This window comes from Stegodyphus dumicola, chromosome 4, assembly GCF_044657685.1.
Source record: "Stegodyphus dumicola isolate Sdum_Otavi_A_Nest chromosome 4, ASM4465768v1".
In the NCBI taxonomy this organism is placed as follows: Eukaryota; Metazoa; Arthropoda; class Arachnida; order Araneae; family Eresidae; genus Stegodyphus; species Stegodyphus dumicola.
Genome location: NC_140771.1, coordinates 211308851 through 211327908, shown reverse-complemented (window position 1 = coordinate 211327908; position 19058 = coordinate 211308851). Strand labels below are relative to the sequence as shown.

The following is a 19058-nucleotide window of genomic DNA, read 5'->3' as shown; positions in this document are numbered from 1 at the left end:
CTGAAGTTTAGGGAGTAAAGAACAAAATAATAGTTAACAGTAAGTCATAATTTTTGGGGTGGGGTGGCGGTGAAGGCGTCAAAATTGCCCTTTTTTAACCAAATTATATTTCATTAACCTGTACTCTTATGAAAGTATATTTAAAATTATTTAATTAACTTATTTCTAATGGTTATTTACACATCTGTATATCGTTATATGAGGCAGTTAAGTTCTGTTATTTCAATATTTTTGGTTAGTGGTAGTATAAATGGTTGTTGTTATATTAGTGTAAATCATTGTGAAACTAGAAACAATCAAAAATTTAATCTGGTTTTTAGAAAGTGTGCTATTGAAAGATCGTCATGAATTATTAAAATATATTAGTTTTGCATATTTTTACAGGGATTTTGAATGTTAAAATGTAATGTAGTGACCATATTGAGGCATAAAAAGAAAACTAAGTTATGATAGAAAACTTTAATTTTATGATATATAATAATTTATTATTTATTTCTTGATGTATTTAAAACTTCAGTAGATCTAAATGCGTAATTCAAGAGGATTTTTTACTATTGCACTGAAAACATGATTGATGTGTTTTTGTGATGTTCTGTAAGTAAAATACTTGTCTTACTCATTGAACAATCCTTATTTTGAAATTTATTCCTGGGACGTATTATCCCAGTCAGTCTTTTTAAGTGATGCAAGAGGTCTGATAAAAAAGTTCAAGGAAGTTATTTATTCAGTGTTTGGATCTTTGAAGGATTCCAACAGCAATGAAAAAATAACTTAATATGTTGTGGTTAGTGTAAAACATTCATCACAAAACTAAACATCACATATGAAGCATAGTTTTTGTTCTCATATTTATTGCTGGAACATCCAACACATCTTTTTCTTTTGAGTTATTACAATCGGCATATGTCTTCAGTATTAATAAAGGATTTTGTTTTTTCTTTTAATGTACTTTTAAGGATAGATGTTTCACATCTATGTTTTGCTTAAAATTTTGATTGAGCTGCACAGACAAAGTTATCAAATTCTAATTGTTTCTTGCAATATAATATGAAACTTTACTGTAACTGTCATTAACATCTTGCAGAAGATATTTTCTTGGTCATTTTTAAGATTTTAAATCAAATTCATAAAGATCGACTAAATGATCTGTAAAATCAACCACATTTCTATGCCTGTTAGCGTCTAGGATTTTTCGCTGTCGTCATTTCGCCATGGCCATTTTGCCATTGGGATGTTTCGCCATCAAGAAATATTTTTTTTTACATGACTGTATTTTTGTTGCCTTATTATACTCGTATTAAATTTATTTAGTTTAATAATTCTGTTTACTTTTTACCTCATGTGTACTTAAAGGTTGTTTTTAATATACATAATTATTTACAAGTATAAGATATAAAGAAATTGCGCATAGTTGGAAACTTATGTCAGTATTAAAGAGAACTGGGGCTAAACTTCTGATATAACAGAAGTTATGTTTTAGATTTTAAAACTATGTGGGTACAATATTTACATGATACGTCAAAATTTCTTGAAATTTTAATCGGCTCAAATTTATTAAAAATGTTTTATATAAAATACTTATCAAATTAAATTATTAAACTGAGCAGAGTTATTAGTTTAAACTAACTTGAAATAATACAGTCTTGCAAAGAAAAATATGTCTTGACAGCAAAACAGCCAGGGTGAATAGTCCCATTCCTGCTTGTTATGGAGAGAATTTCTAGTCAATTCACAGATATTCTGTTGTACTTTTCTTGCATTTTCTTAACTTAAATCATTTTGTTTCCTTGACAGTTAGTAACTGTCAAGGAACTGTCAAGTAACACACATTGTGTGTGTGTGTGTGTGTGTGTGTGTGTGTGTGTGTGTGCTGGCTGTTTCATAGAAGATGTCTATTTCCATATTCTACTTTCTCCTAATGTACCTTCAAGCTAATTTTATGTTTTTCCATTGTATGCATTCAGATCATACAGATGGTCTATGAGTGAATCACTACTGATAAGTTTATACCTTGTTTGTTTAGTAACATAACTATTTCAAACTTGTACATTCTTTGAATGTAACTATATTTTTATGAGTTGATTGCCGTGCAGAATTATTTTATGTTCACTTGTACCTGCTTGAAATCTGTCTTGAACATTCAAGTTTTTCTACATGGTGAATCTTGCTCTAGTTTTCAGATTTATCAGAAAGATTAAAATAAAGTTCGGATATAAATAATTTACATCTATCTCAAGATTTTGCAGTTCTTACTGTTGTCTTATCTATTGACAGATGTTTAGATCATTAGCAATTTATACTTAGATGAACATTATGATGATCATAACTCTGATCAACATCATTATTTCATATTAGTTTGTTTTATTTTTGTATGTATTTTTTCATACAAACCTCTTTCATTAGCAGAGTGCTCAGTAAACATGTACAAACTTTTTGGAAAGTTTAAAAAAAAATGTTGATTGAGTATCATTGTCATTTAGAAGAATATTAGAGCTTTAATCAGCTGGAAGCTATTCTATGAATATTATCAATTTTTGAATAGTTGACCTTGTAACTATCTCATCTTGCACACAACTAGTGGCTGAGTGGTTAAGGTCACTGGGTATTAATAGTTTAACCTTTATTTGAGCCAAGGTGAATGAGCTGGCTGCAGGATTGGTTTTTGCCTGTGCAAAATCAACTAATTTCCCCATAGAAAGCCCTCCATGAAGATATACCTTCCCACAGATAGACCTTGTGTGCTTTGCCATATTTTAATAACCTATCATATCGCCTGTCTTATCTTATGCTAGCAATTGTGATCTATATAGACAGTTATGTATATTACTATTCTTATCATTTATAGCCTTCTCCATTACTTTCCGAATGGACCTAATACAAATTTTTATCACTGCTATAAAGTATCATCATCCTCTGATAATTCTGAACATTTGACAGTTTTCTCAAGGACCTTCTTTCGATTCTAAATTAAAATAAACCCACGTGAGACTTCTAAGATGAAAAACGTGTGAATATGAGCCAGTTTTCCTTAGAAAGTCCTTTATGAAGACATCACTATCTTTAGGCAAACCTTAGGCTTTGTGTTTAGGTAACATGTTCGAATCCCGTGAACGGGCTGGCTGCATGGATGTTTTCGTGGTTTTCCCCATGTGTAACATGTATATGAGCCAGTTTCCCTTAGAAAGTTCTCCATGAAGGCATCCCTTCCCTTAGGCAGATAGCCCTCGTGTGCTTTGCCATAATTAAACATGCCACCAACACCACCTTGTTTAGGTAACCTACTGGTCCGCTTAAGTACTATTGGGATATATTTTTCTATAAATGTGTATTAATATTAAACAGTAATATAATTGAGTAACTATGTAACATGCATATCAAATATACTTACTTTTATAAAAGTTAGAAACTATTAAAAATAAAATACTTGTATGAAAACACTGTAAGCATGTTCACCACATGTGATGTACCACATATGATGTAAAATGATAGATTGTAACAGAATTGTAAATGTTCTTGCATTTGCACATATATATACTGAAACGAGTGAGATAGTTGCAATATTGCAATATGGCTGTATTTGTGATTAGATCTCCCACAGTTTTTCACAGAAAATATCTATTATCCTGTTAGTGTTTATCATAAGTATGTATTATTTAGTTTGGTTCTTCCATATTAAATACTATTTAATGGAGTGACTTTTTCACGTTAATTTATTTGATAATATGCAAAAAGTTGCCATTTTTTAATAATATTGACTGACAGAGATGTAACTTACTACTAAGTAGCTTTACAAAGAATAATAAAACTGGAAGAGTTGTAATAAAAAGTTACTGTAAATAGTTTCAACTGTGTTTTCACTATCTAAAATATTTAATAATAATTGAAGTATACAGTTGATAGCTTTTATTTTTGGTTTATAAATTCTCCCTCAGGGGGCTCACTTTTGTGAGTACGGGTGTGGCAATCCCGAGGTACCCTAGCCCTTCAGGGGATCATCTTCTTGGTGAGACGGGTGTCACGATCCTGGAGCCCCAGTGATCTATCCTCTTTTCCGTCTCCTCTCCTCTTTGCTGGAATTTTTTCCCTTCTCTTCTCCCTCGTGGTTTCTCTCTACGGAGTTTGGGGCTCGTCACGAGAGACTGGAACAGACCTTGTCTCTAGTTCTCGAGTGGCGAGAAAACTGCCCACGTGTTTGCCGTGCGTGGAGACCCGTGTCGCTGGAAAGGAGGGTCCTGGTAGTTGAGGGGCGAGGTACTGTCCCCAACACACTACTTTGGCCTCTGCTTCAGCTAAACGGGAGGCACCTTAGTCGTCCTCACGGGTGTCAATCGGCTGGTCACTAGTCCTTGTGTCAGTGGCTTGGGGTCAAGCTCTCGGGAGTACCTGCTTTCGGGAAAGCCGACTGTGGGACTTCAGTTCGCGTATAGGTCCGGCTAGCCCTAACACAGGAATCTGTGTTCCCTTGTTGGGCTCTGTGGTGGGCGGGGCCGTCGGACCCGAATCTTATATTTTCTATCATGGCTTCTCTTTTCATTTTAAAAAAACCTGAGTCAAATGACACCAATTAAGACATTGAAATCATAGACAAATCAGTGAGCAAGAAAATTCGTATCGATGCAAATGCCAAAGTAACTTCTGAATGTCCTCGCTTTGTTGTTGTTTCCAGTGCCTCTGAAGAATTTAAAAAGATGTCTCCTTTTCTGATAAACAAATATATCCATTCTTGCGTAGGCGAACCAAAGAACATAAAGCGTCTCCGTTCTGGAGACCTGCTTATAGATACTGTCTCACCAACCCAATCTGCTTCTCTTTTGTCACAAACGAAACTTGGAAATATAGCTATAACTGTCTCAGCGCATAAATCTCTGAATTTTTGTAGAGGTGTGATCTCGGAGATCGACCTTCTGTGTGTTTCAGAAGAAGAGTTCGTCTCCGAGTTAGCCGACCAAAAAGTCTGTGGTGCTAGGCGGATCAAGATGTGTAAGGAAGGTCAGTTGATTGACACAAAACACGTGATCCTGACCTTCAAATCGCCTGATCTGCCGAAAAATATTAAGGCTGGATATCTAAATTGCCCCGTAAGGCCATATATTCCAAATCCCATGCGATGCTTCCAGTGCCAGCGTTTTGGCCATTCCAAGATGTCCTGTCGTGGGACACTGACGTGCGCTCGATGCTCGTCGGTTGGCCACGATAGCGAAAATTGCACCGCTGCAGCACTGTGTATTAATTGCAAGGGCAACCATCCAGCATTTTCCCATTCCTGTCCAAAATGGAAATTAGAAAAGGAAGTTCAGATGATAAAAGTTTCTAGAAACATTTCCTATGCCGAAGCCAGAAGACAAGTTCAAAGCACACAGCCTCAGTCAAACAAATCATATGCCAGCGCCGTTAAATCAACATGCACTATAGCCACTCAAACTTCCATAAATACACAGACTCCACCAAATAAAACCCAACAATCTGCAAACAAGAAAAAGGAAAATGCAACACATGTCGTACAAAATAAAGAAATAGTTATTCAAAGCACACCAAAACATATCCCTGCAAAACCAATTAACAAAAATAGAAGTCCCAGCAATAGTTCTGTAAATGAAACGATCTCTGAATCCGCAGATTCAGACAGTATGGAAGTGGAGGATGGATTGGAAATTCCTGAACATCTGCTCCCGCGCAAAACTAAAAAGGAACACAGAAAGGACAAACATCAATCATAATAGCCACCCTCGTCTCATGGTACTGTCGCAGTTTCCACCGAAATCTCCTTGACATCAAAGCTATGATCAAAACTTATCATCCTGTGTGCTTCGCAATACAAGAGACGAATCTGAAAACAGATCAACATGCAAAACTTCGGAGATTTTCTCTCGTCAGGAAGGATAATCTTGCAGGTGAGCGTGCCAGTGGAGGTGTATGTCTCCTCACCTCACTGGACTATCTCTCAAGTTCCTTTCCTTTGACGACTTCTCTCCAAGTTGTCGCTGTACAAGTAAACTTTCATATTGTAATTTCAGTCGTTTCTCTTTATTTGCCTCCTAATGAGCACATTGATCAGCAAGATTTAAATAATCTTTTAGAGCAGCTGCCTGAGCCTTTCATAATAATAGGAGATTTTAACGGCCATAGTCCGCTCTGGGGTAGTAAAGATACAAATTGCCGTGGAAGACAAATTGAGCAGATGATCGAAGATCATAGCCTTTGTCTCCTGAATAATGGGCAGAATACTTACTTCCACGAGCCTTCAAGGACATTCCATGCTCTCGACCTTGCCATCTGTTCACCATTTCTGCTGCCATTTTGCACGTTTAGTGTGGGAAATGATCTTTACAACAGCGATCACTATCCCATTTTTATATCTCTTGCACGAAGAGGAGCAAACCCCATGTCGAGACCCCCTTGATTCATACTCGATAGGGCAGACTGGGAACTCTTCTCTTCCTCCGCAGAGCTGACAGAGGAAATGGTAGAAGATGTGCATATCGATGACGCTGTGGAAGCTTTTACTAATACTATTATTCAGGCAGCTATGCTTTCGATTCCTAGAACATCAGGAAAAATACTAAAATATTCGAAACCATGGTGGAATTGCGACTGTCATGAAGCACTGAAAAAACAGAAAAAAGCATGGGGTATTTTTCGTAGATATCCTACTCTGCGAAACCTCATAGCCTTTAAAAGAGCCAAAGCAAATGCACGCAAAGTAAGAAGGCAGAGCCAAAGGAATTCTTGGATTTCATATGTGTCGTCAATAACATCCTCCACGCCTAGTAAGCAGGTTTGGGAAAGAGTTTGAAAAGCATGCGGCATATATAAAGACCACTCACTTTCCTTTTTGGAAAAAGATGGCCGAGTGATTAGCTCCATAGAAGAAATTGCGAATACTATTGGTGAGACATTTGCTGCCGTTTCTTCCAGCAGAAACTATTCACCTGCATTTCTCTCTATCAAGCAACACTCTGAAATAAGTCCCATCGCATTCAACTCTACCAAATCTGAGCCTTACAATAGAGCATTTACTATGCTGGAATTAAAGAGAGCTTTATTGCAGACACATACGTCTTCTCCGGGTTTTGATGGCATAAATTACGAAATGCTAAAGCATCTGTCCTATAAGTCACTGACTGCCCTTCTCACTCTTTACAATAGAGTGTGGAAGGAGCATATTTTTCCCAGTGCATGGAGGAGAGCTGTTGTCATTCCCATTGCCAAGCCAGGGAAAGATCCAAGGAATCCCTCCAACTATCGACCAATTGCCCTTACGAGTTGCCTCTGCAAACTGTTTGAAAAGATGGTAAACAGCCGCCTAGTCTACTTCTTGGAAAAGAATGATATTATATCGCCTTATCAGAGCGGTTTTCGAAAGGGAAGAACAACTGTAGATAACATGCTCCTCTTAGAGACATCTATTCGAAAAGCATTTGTAAAAAGAAGCCACCTTGTCTCGATATTCTTCAACATTGAAAAAGCTTATGATAAGGCATGGAGATACGGTATACTTCGGGATCTTCACGAGAGTGGCTTGCGCGGCAACCTACCAATTTTCATTCAGAATTTCTTGAACAGTAGAACTTTTCAAGTAAGGATTGGCTCTGTTTTTTCGGATGTTTTCCAACAGGAAGAGGGTGTGCCTTAAGGCTGTGTGCTTAGTGTAACGCTGTTCAGTTTAAAAATAAATTCTGTATTAAAAGAACTTCCTCCTACCATCTTGGGATCACTATATGTAGATGATTTACAGATTAGCTGTCGAGGAGCAGACATGAGATACATAGATAGGCAATTGCAGATGGCTCTGAATAAGATCCAAGAATGGTCAGACAAACAGGGATTTACCTTTTCGAAACAGAAAACTGTGTGCGTGCACTTTTGTAGGAAGCGAGGTCTCCATCCTGAACCTGAGTTATATCTAAAAGGTACAATTATTCCAGTTGCGCCCGAAGTGAAATTTTTAGGAGTGACGTTCGACCAGAAATTGACTTTCCTTTCTCATGTTTTAAACCTGAGAAAGAAGTGTCTAAAAACACTAAATATTTTAAAAGTGTTGGCGAACACCTCCTGGGGTGCAGAGCGTTGCTCCATGCTTCGCATTTACAGAGCGCTTATCCGCTCTAGACTGGACTATGGCTCAGTGGTTTATGGATCCGCTCGCTCATCTGTTTTGTTAAAACTGGATCCTGTTCACCATCAAGGTTTGCGGATTTGTTCAGGAGCTTTCAGGACTTCTCCTGTACAGAGCCTATACGTTGACTCTAACGAACCATCACTTTATCTGAGGCGTGAGCAATTGTCTCTTTTACAATATTTTAATATCTTATCCCAACCTGAACATCCCAATAAGCTGTGCTTACTTGATAATGAGTGTAACACTTTATTTGAAACACATCCATCCTGTGTTCCTACCTTTCCTTTAAGACTTCGCCCTATCATTGAGGAACATTCCCTCTCTGATATGCGCCTCCAAGCAGTACAGAACTTTGAAATCCCACCTTGGGAAAATGTACGGATTCAGCTTCTTGATGTTTTCAAACATCACGTGAAGGCAAGCACTAATGAGATCGTTTACAGACAACTCTTTGCTGAGCACAGGCACAAATATAGCAGTTATTATCCGATATACACAGATGGATCAAAGTCAAATGATCATGTCGGGATGGCTTTTGTATTTGAAAATTACATAGAGGGCAGATGCCTGCACCATGCTTTCTCAGTCCTAACATCTGAACTAACTGCAATATATTATGGTCTTTTGTACATCTCAAAGCTCTGCCACAAAAAGTTCATAGTTTACACAGACTCGTATAGTGCTCTTAAATCCTTGGAAGCTTTTCCCAACACTCAGAATCCTGTGGTAGTGGATGTTCTCAAAATTCATATAAATTTAACGATTCGAGGTTATGAAGTCCTGTACTGCTGGGTTCCTGGACATGCTGGAATAAAGGGAAATGAGCTTGCAGATATCGCAGCCAAATCTGCTGTTGAACTGTCCAGTCGCCTTATCCCTTTTAGAGATATCTGCAGTGTCATCAAGGGAAAGGTCCGAAAAAAATGGCAGCAATTTTGGGATGTTCAGCATCACAACAAGTTGAGAAACGTCAAGCCTAGAATTGAGCATTGGGATTTTGTTGGAAATCGTAAGGAGGACGTTCTTTTGACTCGCCTCAGAATTGGTCACACTAGAGTCACACATAAAGCTGAAAATCTTCTCAAAGCTGAAAATGAGCCTGTTTGTTTTAATTGTAATGTTTGTTTATCTGTTCGTCATATTTTAATTGAGTGTCCATGTTTTAATAGTCTTCGCCAGAAATATTTTAATAGCTGTGACTTATACCTCGACCGTTTAATCGGAAGAGAGGTCAATTTTAATTTATTTTATTATTTAAAAGAGATTGGCTTTTATTACCAAATGTAATTTGTTTTGAAGACTGTGTCTTGAATTTTAATATGTGCTTTTAACTTGTGTTTATATGACTTCATCCTCTGGATTTGGTACATTTATCTACCTGTTTTTATTTATTGAATTTGAAGTCATTAATTGTAATCATCTCATCATTTGTTTGGCGTGTCATAATCATCTCTGGTTTTTGCGCCATAATCACTCACTCACTCCCTTGGTTTATAAATTCTGAAAACATCATCCTAAGTGAAAGGAAAATATAATTGAGTATGATTGCTGTTTAACTGATTTACACAAAATAATATTCTTTTGCAAATGCATTCAAGGAACCCAAAATAATAATAATAAAAATTTAAAAAAAAAAAAAAACTAAATGGAATATTTTTTTTTTTTTTTAAATTCCTACTATTAGCTCACACTCTCCCAATACTCGTTCAAATTTTCAGTCATTAATAAAATACTTTTTATTCATCTACTCAAGTTCAAATACACTTTTTTAAACTTGTAGTGGATGACACTTGATGTTAATACAGTTTTTTAATTCGAAGTAGGAATTGGCTTAAAAAGATTTTTAAAATGTTTTTTTTCTTTATATTACTTGTTTCCACTAAAGAGCTAAACATGATACTAAATTTTTAACTGTGTTAACTGTTTTCAAATTAAATCCATTTATTTTAAAATTTTATATTTAATTAAATTACTTTTAAAATTTAATTAAATTACTTTTAAAATTTAATACAGTAAAAGTCCAGAAATCCGCAATGCTTGGAACCAGAGGTTGTGCGGATTTTGTGATTTTACGGATTTCAGGAGAGAAAAGATAAAGCATAATATTCGGACTAAAAGTGCAAAATAAATAAGGCATACTAGATACATTTAATTAAATTACTATATACATTATTACACTAATTTATTATATGCATTAAATTATTATTACATATATAAATTGATTATATTATTCATTGTATTATATGTACACAGCATCGAGGTTTGCAGATTTTGCCTCATGCAAAGGTTTCCGGTTTCGGATTCCGGTGTTAGAATCACTGTTGCTGTAAAATTTCAACAGCTTTTCTTTATTTTTCGATATATCATACACAATCATGTCACAATTCCATACCATTCTGCTATAAATCGAGGAGTAGTACCTGCCTCCATCTTATGCAGAATTTGCATTACCGTCAATGCAACATATTTATGTTTTCAACTTGGCAAGCAGTAAAATCATGAGTGCATTTCTTATGTGTCATTGTATTAAAAAGGGCTGAAATTAAAAATATTCTTAATTTATCCACAAAATATCCGGATAAAAAAAAAGGCAGCTCTAAACAATCTCGTGGAATAACAAAGCTCAGAAAATACAACAACGTGAATCGTGAACTTGAACGAAGAGTTGAGTGAATCGTCTGCTTTTTTACTTCGATGCAGATTAGAGGAAAAAAAACTTTTTATCTTATTGTCTTCCACTGTCTTACAGAATTAATCTTGTAGTTTTCCACAAGTGGGCAGTGCCAATTTTAAAAAATCTGATATGTAATCCATGATGTCTATCACATGACTTCCTTGTATGGAATATTAAATTATAGGCATTTTTTCCTGCATTTCATTTAAACTTATTTCCTCGAATTTCATTAGAGATATATTTCTCATTCTTTTAATTCAGTTCTCACTTAGTGACAAGGAAAAAAAACGTATAAGAGTTCAAATTATCTGTATTAAAAATTGAAAGATATAGAAAAACATAAAACTCCAAATACAGTTAAAAGAATTAAAGGCAATTAAAAAAAATTAAATTGCAGTTTCTCTGCAAAAACAAGCAATTTGGCCAGAGGGCAACAAGGCAGATTTTTCAGTGCACCAAACTGAAAGCTTACTTTTGGTCTGACTCAGCAAAAAGACACTGAAGGCATAGAAACTGACTAAATTTGTTGTGGATGCTATGCTGATTCAATATATGGGATAATTTAATAACTTAAATGATAATTCAAGAATGGATTAAGCATAATTTAATTTGCAATAATAAAAGAAGATGTTACTTTGTTGTTGCAAAGCTCAGTTTCTCTAAATTGACAACAAATCTACTACTCTGTGAAGTTTCAAATGTAAACAAATATGGTTGCTAAGATAAAAAAATTAGGCTTAGTCACACTTAAACAACTTTTAAATTGTTTATAATTCTGCAACTATGACGTGCAGGTTAACTAAAGGCATAAAAACCTTAACAGGAAGAAGAGAACAACATAAATCAATCATTTTTAAAGCAAAAAATGCTCAATTTATGAACATATAAGAATAAAGAAACTGAGCTCACTGAGCCAAGTAACAAAGTGGATATACATATACATATAATTTTTTATATGCTTTTTGTGTGTTTTATTGCAACCAGAAAGGAAGTTGCACATCTACATTTATAGCAGTCCCACATACAAAATTTCTTCTACGTTTTGAGGCTATTCATTTTTGAGTTATGCGAGATACACGCATACATACGTATGTACAAACATCATGAAAAAAATCCCTTGTGAATCCATTTTAAATCAGTTTTATAATTCATTTGGGGAATTAAAGTCTTTTATTCTGTCCTTATGCACACCTGCCCTGCAAAAACAGTGTTAAATTGCATTAGATAACAGTCAAAATGGATATTTCCATGTTTCAGACTGTGAAAGAAAATGAATGCAAATTTAGTGGTTCTTTATTTCACCTTAAATGGCTAATTTTAATTTGCCTAGGGATCATGCTAATCATTATGATAGCAAGTGACATGGGATTTTGCTAACCATTATGATAACAACAAGTGACCTGTATTAAATCAAGGGGCTTTGACGGCAGTAGATATAATCTAACACTTTGTTATAAACAAGATTGATGACGTTTGCGTCTAATTCAAATTGGAAAATAAGTGCATTTAATTAGAATTTCTTTAAAAAAATAAAGGAGAGAAAAAGTTTTCCAAAAAATTAATGTAAAGTTCTTAAACAGGAAAACCTTTCAATATTTCTTCAATTATATGCTAGAAAAGCTAACATTGTTAAAATGGGGAAATATTTTGGACTTCATGATATTAACTTCTTAAAGAGGGTTTTATTATACCATTTTATGAGTTAAGCCTTGTGTGTAGTTGCAAGTTGCATTGTGTGATAAAGTCAGCGTTGGAAAAGAAAGTTAATTTTATTTCAGATAACTGTAATAGAACAGCAGCTTTTTTTTAATGCATCTATAACCACGATAACTACTTAAAGACCTTAACTTGTCGTGTTACCAGGAGATAGGCTGATCATTTGGCTATTAGAGGAACAGTGTTAAGTTCTGGCTGCTTGATAGAAAACCTAGATTAAATTTCATCGTTGGTGGCATTTAATTCCTTTGGTTCTTAGTTTTATTCTAGATAGAATAAGTTTTATCTTTGAGTGTGATTTTTATAAATTGCAGTAAAATGAGCTTTGTGGTTTAAATGTTCTTTAATTCATTATGGCATATTCTGCATGTGAAGACAAGCTTATTTGCCTTTTGTAATATTAAGTACTATATTATTTTTTAAATAAAATTTATTGATAAATAATAATGAAAACCTTGATAATAAATTTGTAATGTATAGGCAGATTTTTTAAAAGAAGTCTTTAATTTATATCTTTATATCCTTAATTACTGAATATTTATAGATTCTGTAGATTGATAACAGATACAAATGTGATCTATCAACTAAATTCTTTTTCGTCCTTTTTGTTTATTTTACCCTTTTTTTATGCAAATTTTCATCAGAGTAAGAGCGCATTAATACATTTGGCTTTTATTTTAAGCTTGGAAGTGTAAACAGTTTAATTATGTGTGTATTTCTAAATATGATATACCGTTATATTATTTTTAGCAAAAGTTTGACATCGGATGCATTCAAACCATGATATAATAAAATAATATGAGACTTCTCATACAATTTAATACAACTGAGGATTCATTGGATCTGATTTTTTACATAGTATCATTCATAACCCCCTTTGGAGTTTAGAGTACAATTAATCTTAAAAGTACAGCTAAAAGATGCATATCAGCACTTAATGAGTTTGCATCTTATAAGTTCTCAGTATCTGTACTCCTGGTAATGTGTCGTCAAACTTAGGTCTGTGCTAGTTTCTTAACTTTGCATTGCAAGGTAGCCAGTTCCTATAAATCTGCTGTATCACATGTATATTTTCTTGTCTGCACATATATCTGTTAGATATTCCATAAAAAGTCTCCATTATACAGTACAAAGTCCATAAACCGGACGTCCATTATCCGGACCTCAAAGCCACAAACTTTTTTTTTTTTTGTATGCTTTATGCATGCGCGTTGGGAGAATGTCTCCAGATACGTTAAAAAATGCTTGACATAATTTATGGCTAACTACCATATTTCATAGTAAGATGATGAAGATGATAGCCGCAAATTTGAAGGTTTTCAGACATCGCGAACTAAAGGTGAAATTTTCCAGCTAATGAATTTTGTAAACAAATGTGGAGAAATGGTAATAAAGAAAGATGATATAACAGAAGTTTTCCATTGCGGCGACAATGCCCCAGTCATCAATCAACGGATGGCGAAATCTATAGTATAGTTGGTTCTAAATCTAGAAAATACCGCTTCCGATAGGTGAAACTTTATAACTGAACAAGAAATTATGTCTGTTTATAGAATTAAAGAGAAAGTATTAGCACAAAAATTGAAGCAACTTAAACAACTTACATAGAAAAAAAATTTTAATAAAGTAAACAAATAAATATTAATCTTTTTTTGATACCCTTTAGATCATAATTGCTCTTTGTTTCATAAATTACAGTTTCATATTTTTAATTGTATAATTTCTGCATTTTAATTGTACTGTGCTGTCATTATGGACTCACATTTAGTAAATTTAATTTGTAGTTAGCTTTGTGTTCACCAGTGAATGACAAGCTTCCATTATATTGTTGTCACCTCATGAATAAAATATGTGTAATAAGTTCAAACTTGGAGAAATTTTTTAATGTGCTGTAATCTCAGTTTACATTTATATTTCTTTGACAGTCTAGTGCCTTTTTTTTTTTTTTTTTTTTTTTTTGAGAGAGAGAGAGAATGTAATTCATTCATTTGAACAGTTTTAAGAGATAAACTTTAAAATATTCTTCCTTTTCAAATATTTTTTTTAAAAAGTTTCTACACGAACAATTTTTATTTATATAATTGCGCATTTACTTAGTAACTTAGATGTACATTTTACAATTCCACATTATTTACCAGTCTAATGTATGACTTTATTACCAAAAGAATATAGTTTGTTCATTTGAATTATATCCAAGATTAATTTTAAAATGATCTTCTTTTTAGATAGCTTTAAAAATAGTTTATTGTACAATTTTTGGTTACCATAGTTATATATTTACTTATTATATACTACTTATTCAGTGTGTAAATTTTTAACTTCACACATAAAGAAATAACTAAAAATTCTTAAATCATTTATTAGGTAGGCAATCATACTCTGTGTTAGATTTTAGTTCAAAAGGGGCCACTAGTCTCTAAATGGGGTTTTGCATTGGTTCACTATAAATGGTATATCCCTTTTCAAATTGTTGCCACCTAATTTATCAACTTGTATTACTTTTAAAGAAATTAAATGAAGAATCTTGCTTGTATCTATAAATATGTATGCTCCTCACATAGTTGAAAAACGACAGTACCTACAGCTCTTGGATTGTGAATAACGTAGTCCTCCATCCAAACACGTGCATCTGTAGGCCTGAATTTAAAATTTTTAATTATTTTTTTTCATATTTTGTAAAAATTTAGTGAATTTTTGTTTAACAAACTCAACAATTTGAAAGCAAGCAATGGCAGCACTGTTCAAAATAAAACATTTTTATCTCCAGCATGTGAAACTGTTGCCATTCAGAAAAATGTAAGATATTTTTCTGTCATTGCTCATTAACAAACTTGGCTCATGAAAGCCAGGTGTTGCAGTGGCTAGAAATAAAATATTTTTATTTTCCATATGTCAACATGTTGCAACTCAGTAAAGCCCAAAATACTTTCAAATTTAACCTGGAGGGTTATTGAGTAACAAACTAAGCAATAAATACAGTTCTTAAGAATATTTTTTCTTACTTTATGATGTGACTGATTTAAATAAACATTTATTAAAATCATGATATGTCTAATTAGAAATGATAATTATTTTTATGAAATTACAATAGCTGGACTCTAGGAAAAAAATAGAAATAATATTGCAAATATAAAAATACGTATGACAACCTCTAACACTATTGGGAATTCTAAAGCTATGCTGTTAATAAATATTTTGTGATTTTGCTGTTGATTGAATTTTATGTAGTGTAAGTGCAAAGAATGTGATATTTTATAAATAAAATTAGCACATAAAAAGTAACAATTGAAAGCCAGAAAAATGTTAACCAGCTTACTAAGAAAACTGAATATTGGTATGATAAACTAAGAAGACTAATATATATATATATAAATGTATGTTTCAAAAGAATAAATTGAATTTAAATACAAATTTAATTAATTTTTTGCACCATTGCTGCAAGGAATGAAATTTTAACAAACATGTAATACATAAAAGCAAATTTTACGTATTTTATGTATTACATATATTAACTATAAGTTAAAATAAAAAAATGTGCAACTCAACAGTCATTCACTTATGCATTTAAAAAAAATTTTTTTAGATTAATTTTAATTTGCTAAATTGGTGAATTTATTTTCATGGTTTGGTTTTGCACTTGATTTACGTATGCTATTTGAATTTTAAATGATATTGTAGATTATTTCGAAAATTAAATCTTTTATATGTTTGCACATTTTTTAATTTTAACTTTAAATTTGCTTTTTACGTATATACATGTTTGTTAAATTTTATATAAATGTATGCCATCACTTAACACTGCACCGGGAATTCTAAGCATATGCTGCTATGCAGCTTTCAAAAATTTTGTGATTTTTGTTGTTGAACTGTATGTGGCATAAGTGCAAAGAAAATAGTGCTTAATAGTGAAACTAAAAAGGGGGAGTAAATGCAAGAGCAGATTGGTAGACTGCAAACTCAGCAAGAGCATGAAAATCTTTTTAGGCAATCATTAAATTATGAAACCTTTCAGATTTTATTTATTTATTTTTTAATCTGCATTGATTTTTTATGTGCTGTTTTCTCTTGTAGGAAGCAACACAACCATCAAAAACATGTGGTCATCAGCTGAGAGCTAATGAACCAGTTAAGAAAGCACGATGGTTCTGTACAATCCTATGACACATTACAAAACTAATGCATGTATTAAATTGTTCATTATCTTTACTGCTGTATATAAATTGAAACAGGTATCAGAAAAAGGATGACCTGTCAGTAATGAAGATGTACACATACTTTTTTTGCTGATATATTTTTGTAATATGTACATATCAGTCAGCTTTTGTCTTGCTGAGTTCCAAGCTTTATTCATCCTTGGCATCTCCAGGACCGTGGATGCTGTTGTCTCTGAAAAAATTGGTACTTAAATTTTCATTATTTTTTCCTTCATAATCAGTGAATATAATATTTGCAAACATGTTTGTTAGAAAGAGCTTTGTATTTGCTTACATACCTAAAATGTTTGTATAGCTATTTGGCACCAAATTGTACTATGCATTAATAAGTTACATTCTATATTCTTCCATTTGTAACTTAATTCTTGCATATTACATTATGCATTTGTTTGTTGTCCCCTTTTTTTCCGCCTGTGCTTTCTAATTCTAATTTTAGTATAGTGTTGTTAAGCTGCCTCTGTAAAATCACTGTTTATAAATATTGTTGTCAGGTTATTATAGTGTTTATAATGTTGAAATTTAAATGAAGATATGTAAATTTAGTCTTGTTATGCTTTTACAAATTCATATTGTGTTTTGTTCATTTCAAAATGGATGAATACTTCCATTTAAAAGTAAGCAAATTAAAATATATACTGTATTATTTTATATGAATTCTATAAGTATGTTGAAAGTCAAACTTCTTATGAAGGTGTTTAGGATAGTATGCAAGTTCAATATTTTTTTTTAAATCAGCAAAAATAAATTTATATTATTCTCTTCTTCCTAATAAGTAAAAAAAAAAAAAAAAAAAAAAACTTTCTTATAAAAGTTAAAGAAAAACTTTTGCTTATTATATTTCGTCTCTTAAATAAAAGTTTGGGCAAATTATTTAAATAATCTTTTTCTTTAGGTTTTGCTGTGCTAAGAAATACAAAATTGTGTTAAATGTAATTGCAAAATCAGTGTTAAGAAAAATATTCCATATATCAATTTTGTAAATAATTCATTACGTGAAAACTTTTATAAGAAAATGGAATTTATTTTAACATATAATTAATAAATGTTTTGTTAAAATGTATTTTTATATTTATTTGAAGTGAATATGAAAAAAAAAAAAAAAAAAAAACTACTGCATTATGAGCAGTTCCTTGAAAATATATTCTTATTCTAAATTAATTTTAGTTAACAGTTTTAAATGTATATACAAATGCAATTATTTATGCAGATGCTTTCATAATTGGAAAATATATTTTGCTCATGCTTGTACTTAATGTGGTTTTTTTTACTCTTGCTTTTGCAGAAAGCAAAAGCTTTTAAAATATCTTTCCAATTTTGTGATGAAACATCAGTTTTATTAAACAGTGAATTGTCTTCATATTTTTTATACTGAATTCGGTCATTATTGTAAACAAAATATTATTTTTCCGGGCTTAGATTACATTTATGTTAAATCCTCTTACTTCTTTTATCTTAATGTAGTTTTAATGCTGAATTTAGTTTTTCACATTTTGTTTTTAAATGGTTTAAAAATTCCTCACAGTTTTAAAATTACCTTTTTATATTTCTTTACTGCATGTTTCAAATTTTAGGAAAATTAAGTACTGTTTAAATGCATTGAAAGTTATAAGACCAATGAACCAAGATACACAACACACATTTATATACTGTGGTCATTCAGATTTTTTGTGTATGTGATATTGGTATGTTATTTATACTAATGTAACAAATGTTGTCTTCTCTGAATTATGTACATTTAAAAAGTAAATTCAGTGCATGTAGAATTTTATCAATTTAATTTAATTAATATTTGTTATGAAAACAGTAATTTTGCAGAATCATGATTGTTTTTATAATGATATAAAAATTGTTAGATTTGTAAAAGTTATGATTTTAGTGAAGTAATTATTTTTAATCAGAATGTACTCAGTTGTTCTGAGAGGATAAATAAATATGGTCCAATATTTATTTCTTTACATGACTACCTCCTTTTAATTACTTTTTGTAACAAAAACTCTGTCTTTATTTGCATTAATAAGCTTTTTTTGTATATTGTTAGTTCATCGGGTTTTTGCTTGAGAATGGGCATTTCTTGAAAATGTCATATACTCTTATTTAAATTCATAATTATCTACTGTTATATGCATGCACAAGCAGAATAACAAGACTTAAAATTTAAAGCATAATTGGTAAAATTTTGTGAAACAATGCTATAAAGTGAATATTAATTAGTATAATAATGTGGGAATCTTTGTTGGAAAATTATTGGAGTAGGACTTGAAGGACTAGTTAATGATTTTGTTATGTTTACAGAGCATTCTTGCAGTCTGATAATTGTAAACTGACAGATATATTA

At 32.2% G+C, this 19058-nt stretch overlaps 1 protein-coding gene across 1 annotated transcript in view; it reads left to right on the top strand.

The window, feature by feature from the left end:
* The window catches only part of Rab8 (RAS oncogene family member Rab8), a 60952-nt gene extending 42282 nt beyond the window's left edge, over window positions 1–18670 (top strand). The window contains exon 7 of the mRNA XM_035353786.2: window positions 16581–18670. Coding sequence (XP_035209677.1) covers window positions 16581–16670 — 90 coding nt within the window. The 3' untranslated portion in view covers window positions 16671–18670. The remainder of the gene's footprint in view (window positions 1–16580) is intronic.
* The last annotated feature ends 388 nt before the right edge of the window (window positions 18671–19058 follow it).